The 13,876-nt window shown below is 36.4% G+C and overlaps 1 protein-coding gene across 1 annotated transcript in view; it reads left to right on the forward strand.

Annotated features, from left to right (window-relative positions):
- The window catches only part of TMC1 (transmembrane channel like 1), a 134,363-nt gene that overhangs the window by 84,229 nt on the left and 36,258 nt on the right, over window positions 1-13,876 (forward strand). Inside the window, exons 12-13 of the mRNA XM_051972587.1 lie at window positions 8,804-8,983; window positions 9,277-9,438. Of these exons, the coding sequence (XP_051828547.1) occupies window positions 8,804-8,983; window positions 9,277-9,438 (342 nt within the window). The remainder of the gene's footprint in view (window positions 1-8,803; window positions 8,984-9,276; window positions 9,439-13,876) is intronic.

Consider the following 13,876-nt stretch of genomic DNA (forward strand, 5'->3'; position numbering starts at 1 on the left):
GATGAGTGAAAAGGACAATAGGGGGATGGTATTGGAAAGAAGGCATAATAGGAAGTTAAAGCTGTAAGTAAAAAATTCTTAGAATTTTAATGGTTGACTCTGGGCTTCAATAATGTGAGTTTCTTGGCTGCGGAATAATGGCTCACTCAAAAGAGTAATGCAGATAAATTAATTTACAGATTAAGTACAGTTAAGTTTATTCTAAAGCTGAGAAATAATGATAATAATATTAATTTATGCATGTCAAAGTTTTTCATTTTACTTTCTACCCTGTTTCACTTCATGTTCCTTGCCATCACCCTACGGAAGAGCACTTCTTTTTATTGTAGTGCCAAGAGATTTGTAAATGAAGTAGCCACATTATTCCCCTGATCCCTCCTGACTTTCTCCTTCCTTTCCCATCACTATTTCATAAATATGCCCAAAGCCTGAGGAAAATACCAGTAACCAGTGTTAGAGCAAACTGCAATATGTAGGAAGAATGGAGACAACTGAATGATTTTAAGAATCTGCAACAGCTAACATCTATTTTGGCCATTTGTAGGTTTTATAGTCTCTCTCTGGGTAGTCATCAGCTCCTACAGTCTCAATGATCATAAATATCTCACCGTGCTGTTTCCAAATCTATATATTCTATATATAAATCTAGTTATTATGTCCCCTGGAGGATAGCCAGGTGAATAGTGAATAGAGTGCTGGGCCTGCAATTAAATAAACCTTAAATCCAGCCTAACACTAGTTGTATGACTCTGGACAAATGACTTTATCCTGTTTGCCTCAGTTTCCTTACATATAAAATAAACTGGAGAAGGAAATTATAAACAACTCCAGTATCTGTGCCAAGAAAACCTCAAATGGGGGGAAAGGAAGAGTCACAAATGGGAGCAAGATACAACTGAAATAGCTAAACAACTTTCTCTTGAGCTTTAATAACACATCAACTGCCTATGTGGTGCTTCATATGCACATACCTCAAATTCAAATTGTCCCAAATCTAACTCATTATAATTCCCTCCAAACTCTTTTCCTAACTTCTCTGTTTCTGCTAAGGACTTCACCATTCTTTCATCACTAATCCATTCTATGACTCTATGATACTCAGTCACTATAACTCTCCCCTCCCATGTTATTTAATCAGTTACTTAATCTTGTCACTTCTACTTCTATGATATTCCTCATACTCATCATTCCTTTCTTTCCATTCCATGGCCAAACTGTCATTTTGGTTTAGATACTCCCTTATCACCTCTTTCTAAACTATTGTAATAAAATCATTCTCTATTTCTCCATTTCCAGTTTCTTCCCTTTCTAATTTTCTACATCATTGACAAGTTTTTTTTTTTTCAGGTGCATTTCTTATCATCTCACTTTCATAAAATTGCAATGGCTCCCTATTGCCTCTAAACAAAGTACCAACTCTATCTCATATTGAGCTTTTTCTAATCTAGCTATCTTCCTGGGATTAATTCATATTACTCTCCTTCACCTAATTTGGGTTATAATCAAACTGGCCTATAGTTGTTCTATATACATGACATTCCATCTCTTTCTGTACATGTTCCAGAGACATTTCAAGTTCCTAGAATGTTCTTCTCCCTTCTCACCTTTGCCTTTTTAAGCTGCAACTCAAGGATGACTTCCAATAGAAAGCCTGTTCTAATACTTCCAATTATTAATGCTTCTTCTCCCTCACTACTTCTAATATTACATAGAACTTACTTTGAATATATTTAAAATGTACTTTTATGCGTATATATTTGTAACCTTAAGGAGGAAAATTCAAGAACTAGTTCTTCTCTTTCTCCTCTCTCTCTCTCTCTCTCTCTCTCTCTCTCTCTCTCTCTCTCTGTCTCTCTCTCTGTCTCTCTGTCTCTCTGTCTCTCTCTCTCTCTCTCTCTCTCTCTCTCTCTTTCTCTCTCTCTCTCTCTCTCTCTCTCTCTCTCTCTCTCTCTCTCTCTCTCTCTCTCTCCTTTCTCTGTATCTCTAGCAGCTAGTCTATTGTAACCTTATGTATAATAGGTGTGTTTAATAAATACCTTTTGGAAGAATAGACAAATAATAAAATTGGCAATATTTAGGAACAAAATTTCAAAGCTAGGAAAGAACTTAAAGATCATGTTATTTAAATCATTCATTTTGAAACTGAAGTCAATAGAGAGAAAGCATTACCCTGTGGTGTTCTCTTCTTTTTTATAATATATAATGGTTCTCTTTGAGGGAGCAGGTTTCGCAGGGAAGTTTTCTAGAGGCAGCCTTAGTTTCAGATCAAGTAATAATCACTCCAAATACAGCCAGCTGATAAAATCCAAACATTTATTTTCTTCTTCCTTGGGCCCGGGTAGCTTTCTTAAAGGTCTCAGCTTTCCTTGGTTCCAAGAGCTCTCGTTGCTATTCTTTTGCCTCTAGCTCAATTCCGAATGTCTCTAGTCAGTACCAAGGCGAAAGTTGGAATGGATCTGACTCCACTTCTGAGAGTGGGCTTGTGGGCTTCCTCCCAGAGGAGGAAGCTCTGTGTCTGTCCCAGAGTGCTTCTGTGGCCCTAAGAGCTTCTTGCTTATATGAGCTCTCTAAAGGTGTGAACACAAGCATTGTTTCTATAGTTCCACTTAGTACCTTGTTTCAAGTTCTGGCCTATAACATCTCCTTGTAAGATCAGATCAATCATACTGAACCATGCTAAATTAGATAATTATTGTCTCTATCGACTCTAATGAGTTAACACTTTGTAAGGATTCCAACATCTCCCCCTTTCTTTTGATTTAGAACATAGGTGGTCATGACCTTCCTGACTTCTCAAGGAGGTGAGAACCCCCAAAAGAAGGTGATCACGCCTTCCCTGACTGCTCAAAAAAGAAGTGAAAACACCATAAAAAGAAGGTGTTTACACCCTCCCTGACATCTCAGGAAGGGAGATGAAAACACCAAAGGAAATAGGAAATCAAATCAGATTAGCAGGTTTCTAAAGGGGCTCACTTGAAACAGGTATACATAAATCCATCAATATGGGAGGTATTACACATAATTACATAAAATACATCAGCACATAGCAATATAACACAGGCTAGTAGTGATGTAATAAATAACATGAATCAACATGAGAATTTATACATGTCCATAAGTCCTAGAAATAATCCAAAAGGAATCCATTGTCCATTAGTTCATGTGCCAGGAATCCAATAATTCCGGTAAGCGTTGAAGTACTGCAATAGTCTCATCAACAATTTTTCATCTCAAGGAATCCAATTATTCCTACTGGTTTTCAAGTCCTGCAATCAGTCTTTATCAACAGTTTTTCATCTCAAGGAATCCAATGATTCCGGGAGATTTTGTTCTTAGATCTTCTGCTTTGTTTCCAGATATTTTCTCTTTTTCGTTTCTCTCTGATGGACAAGGTGAATATGGCTTGTTGGCACCCATCTCATTTCTTCTACATCTGTATAAATACAAGCAAACCCTCTTCCCCAAGCAGTTAACCTATCTGGTCCCTTCCATTCACCACTTTGGGGATTTCTCCTCATCATCTGGCAATTACATTGGAGCTGTTTGCACTGGACACTGCCCTGTTGGGTTAAAAGGCCTGTATTCTCCCCAACTGTAATCTCTTTGTGCCATGTGATTATTTTTAGGCTGATTGATCACATCAAAGTCCTGACCTTCTAAAGACTCTCTGGATGTAACCTCAGCTACCATCATGCTCCATCTGTCTTTTGATTGATATCTTGGAACTGGGCTCTGCCTCTCATTTCTCTGGGTCAATCTACAGTGTGAGGCCCAGTGGAAGCCTCGGTTACATTTTGGACATGGGGTTTGGAGTTTTATTCTCTCACCCTATCCTCTCACTCTATATCTACACTGAGCTCTAAGATGTCCTATTTCTCCACATTGAAAACATTGACGATTTTCTCTAGAAGTCCCTTGCCAAGAGGGACCCTGTGTTTCCATGTTCATCATAGTTTGGGCATAATAGGCATTTGTGCCCACTGTGGCACAACGCCTTATGATCTCCTCTAAAGGAGCATCTTTGTCTAGTCCCCATATAATTCTTTTGCAAATCTCATTGGCATTTTCCTTAGCCAAATGTCTGCTCATTATTTCTGTTGCTGCATTGTCTCCGAAGGTTCTTATTACAGCTATTTGCAAATGTCCCACAAAATCAACAAAAGGTTCATTGGGACCTTGCTCTATTTTTGTGAAGGCTTTACATCCATCTTTCTGTCCAGGGAGAGAACTCCACGCTTTTATTGCAGCCTTAGAAATTTGCTCATACACTGTTATGGGATAATAAATCTGTTCTGAATTCTCTCCATACTGACCTTCACCAGCTAGTTGGTCAAAAGTGATTTGTCCAATAGCTCCTATTTGCCTATTGCATTGGGCTTGAATCCTACATAATTCATGAAACTCTGAAAGCCACAACAAATTTTGTCCAGGTTCTAAACATGTTCTAGCTATAGATTTCCAATCACTCGAGGTTAAAGATTTCATAAGACAAATTATCTAGTAGCATCTTAACATAAGAAGATGTAGCCCCATAAAGATTGCAACCCTTTTTCAAATCTTTAATTTTTTCCAAATTAAAAGGAGTGTATTTTCTCTCTTTTTGATATGATGAGTCAAGCTTTTCAATCACAGGATACACATTTATAAAATCAGATATATCTTCTCCTTCATTTTTTGCCTTAATTAATGCCTTTTCTAATCTTATCATATTCTGCTTCACAGGAGAAGCTGATTGTGTTTTTGCCTCTCTCCCTCCCCCTTCTTCCTCCACCCATAAAGGATTAATTGAGGGGAGAGGGTCATGAGATGTGGAATGATCTAATTTCTTCTGCTTGTGAAGTATCACACTCAGAATTGTACTTAACTCCATTCTTATCTGCTGTTCATCTAGTATAGTTGGCACCTTCCCTTCTTGCTTTCTTTTTGTTCTTCATTCTAACACTTAAATAATTTCTTATAGCCAGTTGTATTAAATTGTATGTATTAAGTATGTCTTTGAAAATTGCATTTTTATTGCAGAATTGACAAAGATCCTCTCCTACTAATTTCCACTCCATTGAGTTTGGATTAGAATTGTAGTATTCACCCAGTTTCTCTCCTACTAATTTCCACTCATTTGGATCCAATTCTTTTTCTGTAGAGAACCAGGGACATATGTACTTAATAGTTTCTAAAAGTTCAGTGATCTGCTCCAAAATTATAATCAAACCTTGGCTTTCCATAACCTTGACAATGCTCTCTAAACATTTTCCTTGAACAGAAACAGAAGGCTGTTTTCTAAACATCTGTCCCATCTTAGCTGAAATTCTACTTTAACTCTTTTAACAAAATGTCTTTGTTGTACTCATCCTAATTTCTGGGTTGAGGAGACTTTTCCACTGGATTCAGGATCAGAGGCTTTTTCACTGAAATCAGGATTGGAGGCTTTTCCACTGAAATCCACTGAGGGGCTTGTCAGTCCCATGTTCAGGGCGCCAAAATGTGGTCTTTTTCTTTTTTATAATATAATGGTTCTCTCTGGGAGCAGGTTCTTGGGAAGGTTTTCTGGAGGCAGCCTTAGTATCAGTTCAGATCAATAATCAGGTGTTAAAAGTTCAGATCACAGAACACAAAGGTGTAAACACAAGCATTGTACTAATTAGTTCAACTTAGTACCTTGTTTCAGGTTCTGGCCAAAATCTTCTTGTAAGATTAGATCAACTCTAATTAGTTAGCAGTTTGTAAGGATTCCAACATCTCCCCCTTTCTTTTGTTTTGGAACATAGGATGGTCATGACCTCCCTGATTTCTCAAGGAGGTGAGAACCCCACCTAAAAGGTGATCATGCCTTCCCTGACATCTCAGGAAGGGAGATGAAAACACCAAAGGAAATAGGAAATCAAATCAGATTAGTGGGTTTCTGAAGGGGTACACATAAATCCATCAATATGGGCCAGAACTTTGTAACAGATATACATGGTATACATAAATCCATCAATATGGGAGGCATTATACATAATGTTCAGATCTTTTATTGCTTTCTCCAAAATAGCTTGGTTAATTTTCTTGGTGGCCTATCTCTCTGCTTGGTTCCAAGAGCTCCCTCCGAATGTCTCCAAATCCAAAGGTTTGTCCTTCAATCTCCAGCCAGCACAGAGGTGGAAGATGGAATGAATCTGACTCCACCTCCAAGAGTGGGCTTGTAGGCTTCCTCCCAGAGTGCTTTGTGTCTGTCCCAGAGTGCTCCTTCTGAGTTTTGTCTCCTTGCCTGGGGCTGGGCAGTTTTTTGCAGAGCCTTTCAGACCAGCCTTGATCTCAGTGGGGGAAGTGCAGGAGGCCAGACACCACGGTGGTGTGAGATGGGATGAATAAATCTGGTTGCGCCTCCAAGAGTGGGCTTCTTCTGAACTGCCCTGACTAGCTCACTGAAGCTCTGTTTATGCTACCTGTAAAAGATTGACTCCTCCTCAGAGGAAGGGATTAAGGGAGGTGTGAATTCACAAGTTATCTCCCATACTTGTGAACTCCAGTGAGTACTTAAATACATTAGTGAGTTAGAGAATTTGCTAAGTACCATGCTAAATTAGACAACTGACTTATCACTTTGTAAGGATTTGCTCTAAGATGTGAACCAATAAACATTGTATCAATTCCATTGAGTTAACACTAGGATTCTAATATCTTCCTTGAGTTATTACCTTGTTTCAAGTTGAGTTAATACTAGGATTCTAACATTACCCAAAGTTATACAGTTAAGTGTTTACTAATCCAGGCCTGAAACCTGCATCTTCTGACTTTCAGTTAATCTTATTTTTACTTTGGTACTCTTGTTTGCCTTCATAAAAAGGAAGACATTACTGAGTCTATTGATTCTCAAACAGTTCTTAGCTTTTATTTAATATACCATTCTAAAACAGTTCTGATATTGTACAGAAGAAAGAAGGCTCTACATATTTAATAAGCTTACAGTAAGTTCGTGTGTGTGTGTGTGTGTGTGTGTGTGTGTGTGTGTGTGTTTTAACCTTCTTTTGGGTTCTAGGTGTTCTAGGTTTTGAAGGAAGCTGACATTATTTTTGTTACATAATTTCTGTTTTGAAGAGATATGAAACATTGTGGAGATCAAAAAAATGTCTAGTTCTCCATCTTATAGCTTATGTGATTCTTGTGTTAATTTTATCGTTATTTTTTCTTCTTGTAAAATGTTTTGTAAACCCTAATAAGTTATATAAATGCTATTAAAGCATCACAGAGTACTTTCTACTTCCTCCTCCTTCTACTACTTCTTTTCCACTCTTCTTCCTTCTCCTCCTCCTGCAGCTATTACCATTATTATTTTTTTTTCGTGATACTTGACACCTCCTAGGTATACATCAAATACTGATTGGGTGATTGGCAACTTTCATAAATTGGTGATAAGATAGTCTGAAGGAATTGAATAGGAGAGATTTGGGCTAGTTGGAAGTGAGATTAGTGGTTCAGAGATTTAAAATGTGTAGATTATCTATTGCATACATATATAGTAGATATTATATAGATTATTATGAGATGTTATAGATAGATATATAATAGATAATAGTTTATATAATAATATCATAGACAGTAGATTATATAATAGACACTATTCCTTATATTCTGTTACTCCTACTTGAGTGGTTTATTAAATTATACTAAAAAATGAGAAGGTTGAACTGGATAATCTGTATCATTAATTCTATGATACTCCTGCTCTATGCCAGCAAATAAATAAATTGTAGAAAGTGAAAATACACCAAAAGGAAAAAAAAAGGCACACATTTTTACAAATAAAAAAATTATTTAAGGCTAAACAAGAATGTACAACAATATATTTATTCTTTGAGGTCTTATATGCTCCTAGGAAAAATGGAGGAAAAAACACAGATTTCTTAATCAACTTCCATAAAAAAAATCACTTTGAAGCAGGCATTCACAGCATAACATTGGTTCTGTTACATCTAAAGTCATCTTCCATATGAACATAATAATATATAGTCATAACATAACAATATAGTTATTGAACCTTGAAAGTTAATTAGTCATTTAATTTAATTTAATTTTTAAAGTTCTATTATGCTTTAAAACATACATACACATACCCCAGTAAGCATATTGAGAGTTTAGCCTTACTTTTGCCCAAACTCACAATCACTATGCTATTACCTGGCCAACCTGATGACATGCTGTTTTCCAATTCTATCTCTGACAACTGTAATTAAGTCAGCACTAATATTTCTGTAAAGGATTTGTTAATTGAGTTTCCCTTCTAGGGGTATGCTGAAATCAGATCTCCTGAAAATCTTATATTTGGCAGGAATTGGCAAATACTATAAATCAAACTTCAATTTACTGCTTTGATAATAGTTTAGACTTAAGACAATGATAGAGAAAATATGAATAATGTAGATTAAACTTATATATATACATTTTTTCCCTCAAAAACATATCCCTGAATATCTCTGCCTGTGACTGTAACTAAAATACTCTTCACAATGAACCACTCCCAAAGTAGAAGGCAAACTCCCTGAATGCAGAAACTATATAATTTATATGGTATTTGTACTTCTAATTTATATCTATAATCAGTTAGCTGATAAATTATTAAGTACCTCTGCAGGCATATAGTAAGAACTTAATATACGATATTCATTCATTTAGATAGACTAAGGTCATAATAGTTCAAAATCATTCTCTTACTATACAGGACTAAAGAAAACTGTCAATGAAAAATCTTAGGAAAAGGGAAAACTTTAAGATCTCTCAACTGGTTTCTTTCCAGTTTCATTTATTTATTTAATTATTTTTGCAGATGAACATGATCATGTCTCTCCTGGGCATGTTCTGTCCAACCTTATTTGACTTATTTGCTGAGCTGGAAAACTATCATCCCCTTATAGCTTTGAAATGGCTATTGGGTCGCATCTTTGCTCTTCTTCTTGGCAACTTGTATGTATTTATTCTTGCCTTGTTGGATGAGATCAATAACAAGGTAAGTACTATTTTTGGATTATGGATCAGCATATGCTTCCAACCATAAGACTGCCAGGGATGTCTTTGACAACTGTATTTGTCTTTCCTTTTATAAATTATTATTTATCCTTTATATAGCTTGTTGTGAATATATGTTTGCTTGTTATCTCCCAGCTTAAGTGGTAAGCTCTTTGAGGGCAAGAACTATCTTTTGCCCTCTTTTTGTATCCCTGGTGCTTAGCAGAGCACTGATGCTTAATAAATACTTATTGATTGATTACTTAGCTGATTTCCTTGTGTTTTCTTTTCTAGCTGGAAGAAGAGAAGTTAGTTATGGCAAACATCACCATATGGGAAGCAAACATGATCAAAGCCTTCAATTCATCTCAAAATGAAAATAGCACTGGTCCTCCTTACTTTGTGGAACCTGCTGATGTACCCAGGGGGCCCTGCTGGGAGACAATGGTAGGACAGGTAATGAAATGAATGATATTGGGATGGCTTGGGACTCAAATTTGTTACCTCAACAAATATGTTTATTGTAAATTAATCTTATCTGTTCACTAAGTGATATTCATGTTCATGTCTTCCCATAAGTTCAGGCCACTTAGTGTGCTGCTAGGTCTTTCCCCAATTTCTCTTGACATCTGAAGGATACTCATAGATCTGTGTTTAACCATCTATGGTTTGACAAAGTTTATAGTATATTTATCTTAAACTGTAGTCTTTTGGAATACGAAAAAAGAATGGCTAACGGTATTGTCAGGAAATATTTCTTTGACATTCCTTTCATTTGGCCCAAACCAATTATAGTCATGATTCTAAGAATTTATTATTGTTCAATTGTGTCTGACTCTTCATGATACTGTTTAAGTGCCATTTTTCTTGGCAAATATAGTATAATGGTTTGTCATTTCCTTCTCCAGCTCATTTAACAGGCAACCAGGGTTAAATGAGTTGCCCAGAGTCACAAAAGTTAGTATCTGTGGCTGCATTTGAATTCATGAAGATGAGTCTTCCTGATAACAAGCTCAATGCTCTATTTACTGTGCCACCTAGCTGTCCAGTTCTAAATATATGCTTCAACAAATCTATAGCAGCTATCACTCTGCTATGAAGATTTTTACAATTCATTGGAAAATTAAGTACATCACTATTGCTCTTATCATTTCATTCCTCTTCACAGATATTCTTCTTTTCAGTCAGGAGATAGTTCCAAATATGATCAATACTATAAGTCAATTGAGGTAACCAGGGCTAACATGTAGGAAGGTTGAATTCCTCTGCTGGTTTGTCATTCTTAGCTTCAGGGGCATCTTTGTTTTAGGGACTTCTTTTCCAAAACTTCTTCTTTTCCTCATTTTCCAAGGATTGGGAGGTCAAGTACCTTGAACCTCAGACCATACTTTCTGGGGGTAAATAATCCTTTCTTCCAATACAACTGCACCCAGAAATCATTGGTTTCTATATTAATAGAAGTCCTTAAACTGACATCTACCTAATGTCTACCACAAACCTAACTATTTGGGGTTTGTACCTAGCTGCAGAGAACAAGCTTGTCTACTTCTGGAGCTGATTTATTCATTCATTTCCAATGTTATCTAAAAATGACCTTCAGTTTCTGATTAGGAGAGCTTATGTGACTTTCCTCACATATTGACTCAAAACAAAAGTGGAAATTGATTGATTAAATCTCTTGCTTTCTGAAGTCCTTGCGCAGTTTGTTCTGTCATGAAATATTGATGTTTTTTTTAAAAACAGTGAATTTTTTTGCTTCTATGTCTTTCTGTTTTATTCTTTCTCGTTTTTCTCTCTTCTTTTTTTCCCTTCTTCCTCTTTCCCTGCTCTTTCTTTCCCTCTTTCATTCCCCACCTCCCTCCTCTCTCTATTTCCTTTTTTTTTTTGTACACTTCTCCCTGTTTCTCTCTAATAGTCAATTTATTTGGGAGCATTTGTTCTCTTTCCCTCTTCCTGTCTTCTCTCAGAAAGATTACTTAGCACTTGAGAGATGGCTGGATGAGGCAGACAAAAGAAAGACAGTGGGAGGGTTCTGAGTGGGATTTCTGAGGAGGCAAATGAAAAGCATGAGAAGAAAGTGAACATAACAAATGGGATTTATTTAAAAATAGGATTAGTAAGGCCATGGCTTTGAAAGAAAAACATCCATATTGATATTACTGATTTGGTCCTCATTTGTTTAAGGGGAGCTTAACAGAAACAGTATAGACAGATTTAAGAAAAATAAACTTGCCAAAAAATTAAAAGCTCAATTTTGAAAATTTTACAGAGTATTATATACCTTTACCAGAGGCTCTGAATTTTATGTGAGTTTTTCTAACTCATCAAGCATCCCAATGTGTTTCTCTGCTTCTCTTTGGGTCTGTCCAAGGCCCAACTTCTCTTAGAGATGAGTTATTTTGTTCAAGTTTACTCCTACCTAAAGTGGAGTTGATTATCAGGGGGGAAAATGGGAATTTTTTTCTTACTTATAATATTAAGTTTTGAAGTCAAGGTATTATATTGCCAGATTGTGCTAGGTTCTAAGGATACAAAGAATGAAACAATCAATCTCTCAAGGAGATTATATTCTAATAGAAGAGGTGGGTATGTATAAAAATAATACAAAAGCATCATATGTATATGCATATGGGTATACATGCATGCTCATACATTTATGCATACATGTATGTATGCATGCATATATACATGCTATAATGTTAGTCAAATGCAAAGTATATTGGATTAGATAAAAATCTTCTCTAAGATTTGAAATGGGAATAGAGAAGAACAAAACCTCTAAAATGAGGGAGTTGCACAGGATAGCCTTACTAGGTCCCTCTCAGCTAAAAATCTGTAATACTTTGATAATATTGTTAGAACTGTTTTATTTTGGATTAAGTAAGACAGATTCCCTGAAAGAGCTTGAAAGGAAAAAAAGGTAAGGTACCATGTATTATTGCTCATCTCAATATATTTCTCCTTAGTTTCTTTTGACTTATTGCTCATCTTTCATGTCAGAAGAACATTTCTACCTGTGGCCTTCTATTACCTCCAGGATCAAACATAAAATTCTCCCTTTTGCATTTTAATGCCTTCACAACCTAGGCTATTCCTTCTCACACTTTTCTTTCCTCCATGCATTTTACATTTTGGGGACACTGAAGAGGTCCTGCCTGAATGGTAGATGTGGCTGGCAGAGAAAAATTGGAACATTGATGGAATTGTTCCCTAGGGCAGGCCAGTCAGAAATCCAGGATATGTCAAACCCTTGAAGGCCACCATCTGTAAGGGGTCTTGGGCAGGCTCACCCTGCCATGTACTGTTAGAAATCCTAGTCATTCCCTGGAGTTAAATGTTAAGTTTTCCCTATAAATTTACTTATGGCCCATGCCACATTGACTACCTTACTTTGAGTTAGTCTGTCACAGCACTCTGCCTCATAGTGTCTTTCCCCTTCCCCTTCCCCCAAATCAGGTGGTGTCTCCCCTAATTCTACTATGCTTCTCATTCCCACTTCTCCTCATTACAACTAATTCACAGAGTGCTAAATCCCTTTCAGGATTTAGCCTACCAACTAAAGGCATGCTCCAACATGGAGTATTTCCTTAACTTGCCATTTCTATCATTACTTATTAAAACACCCTTTCTATGCTCTCCCAACTTCATTTCGTATTTGCCATTCCTGGCATCAACTGTATCCCTTTTTGGCTATATTCTCTTCTCCCAAATAAACCTACTTTTTTCCAAAGAGAATGGCCATTATGAATTCTTCACATGATTGAGTTTGACCACTTAGTGCTCTCCTAAAGCATATCACCTGATTCTTCCCATGATCTGGTGTCTATATCAACACTAATCTACTTGGTGTTCCACACAAATTACTCTCCAACTCCAACTCTATATCTTTGCACTAGCTGTCCTACATTTCTGCACTGTTCTACTTCTTCATCTCTGCTTTTTGGTTGGCTTCCTTCAAAACTCAACTCAAATTTCACATTCTTCAGGAGGACTCCTCTAGTGGTGTTCTAGTAATGTATGCATGATATGTCAAATTACTAATATTTTCCCCATTTCTTTCTAAGTTTAGGCCATCAAAAAAAACCTCACAATCCAATAAATCAGTTCTTAATTCATAGCATTTGCCAAATTCTAAGGTATAAATGCTTACATTGAAATTTTAATAATGGATTGTAACAGTTTGAGCTGGCTCCAGCCTATCCCTTACTCCTTTCCTTCCATTTCTCAAATTACCTTTAATCTTTAGTATATACTGTATATGCACATACTTATTTATATTTTTTCTCCTCCATTAGAATGTGAGCTACTTAAGGAATAAGATCATGTTTTTGACTTTCTTTAAATCCCCAGAACTTAGCACAATATCTAGCTCATGGCAAATACTACTGAAATCTTTATCAACTGATTGACAGAGGGTTACATTGATCAAAATTATCCTTATTATTCATTGTCATCACATTCCACTCATATAAAAATGATAGGCAAGAGAAGATCTTCATATAGTATGATTTCTTTCTCTGTGATCAGGGATAAGGAAATAGCTCTTCTATGCACCACCATGAATGAAATATTCTTAGGTCCATGGACAAGCTGAATGGAAAGACTCTGCTGGCCAAACTATTGCTGCTTCTGTTTCCTTTCCTATAAACTAGGAGCTCTTAACCTGGAGTTCATATTACCTCATGGATTCTGTGTGTAGATTGCTTTCTGGATGCTTATTCCTGGTTTTTAGCTACGTAGATAGTATACCCATGATGTAGAGATCTCCTAGGATCATAGATTTCAACCTGACATAGGCCTTGCAATCTCCTTATTTGACAGATGAAGAAACTCAGGCCCACAGAAGTTAATTGACTTGTCCAAGGTCACATAGTCAGTAGGCATCTTAAGAAGA

The sequence above is a fragment of the Antechinus flavipes genome, chromosome 1 (assembly GCF_016432865.1).
Source record: "Antechinus flavipes isolate AdamAnt ecotype Samford, QLD, Australia chromosome 1, AdamAnt_v2, whole genome shotgun sequence".
Taxonomy (NCBI): Eukaryota; Metazoa; Chordata; class Mammalia; order Dasyuromorphia; family Dasyuridae; genus Antechinus; species Antechinus flavipes.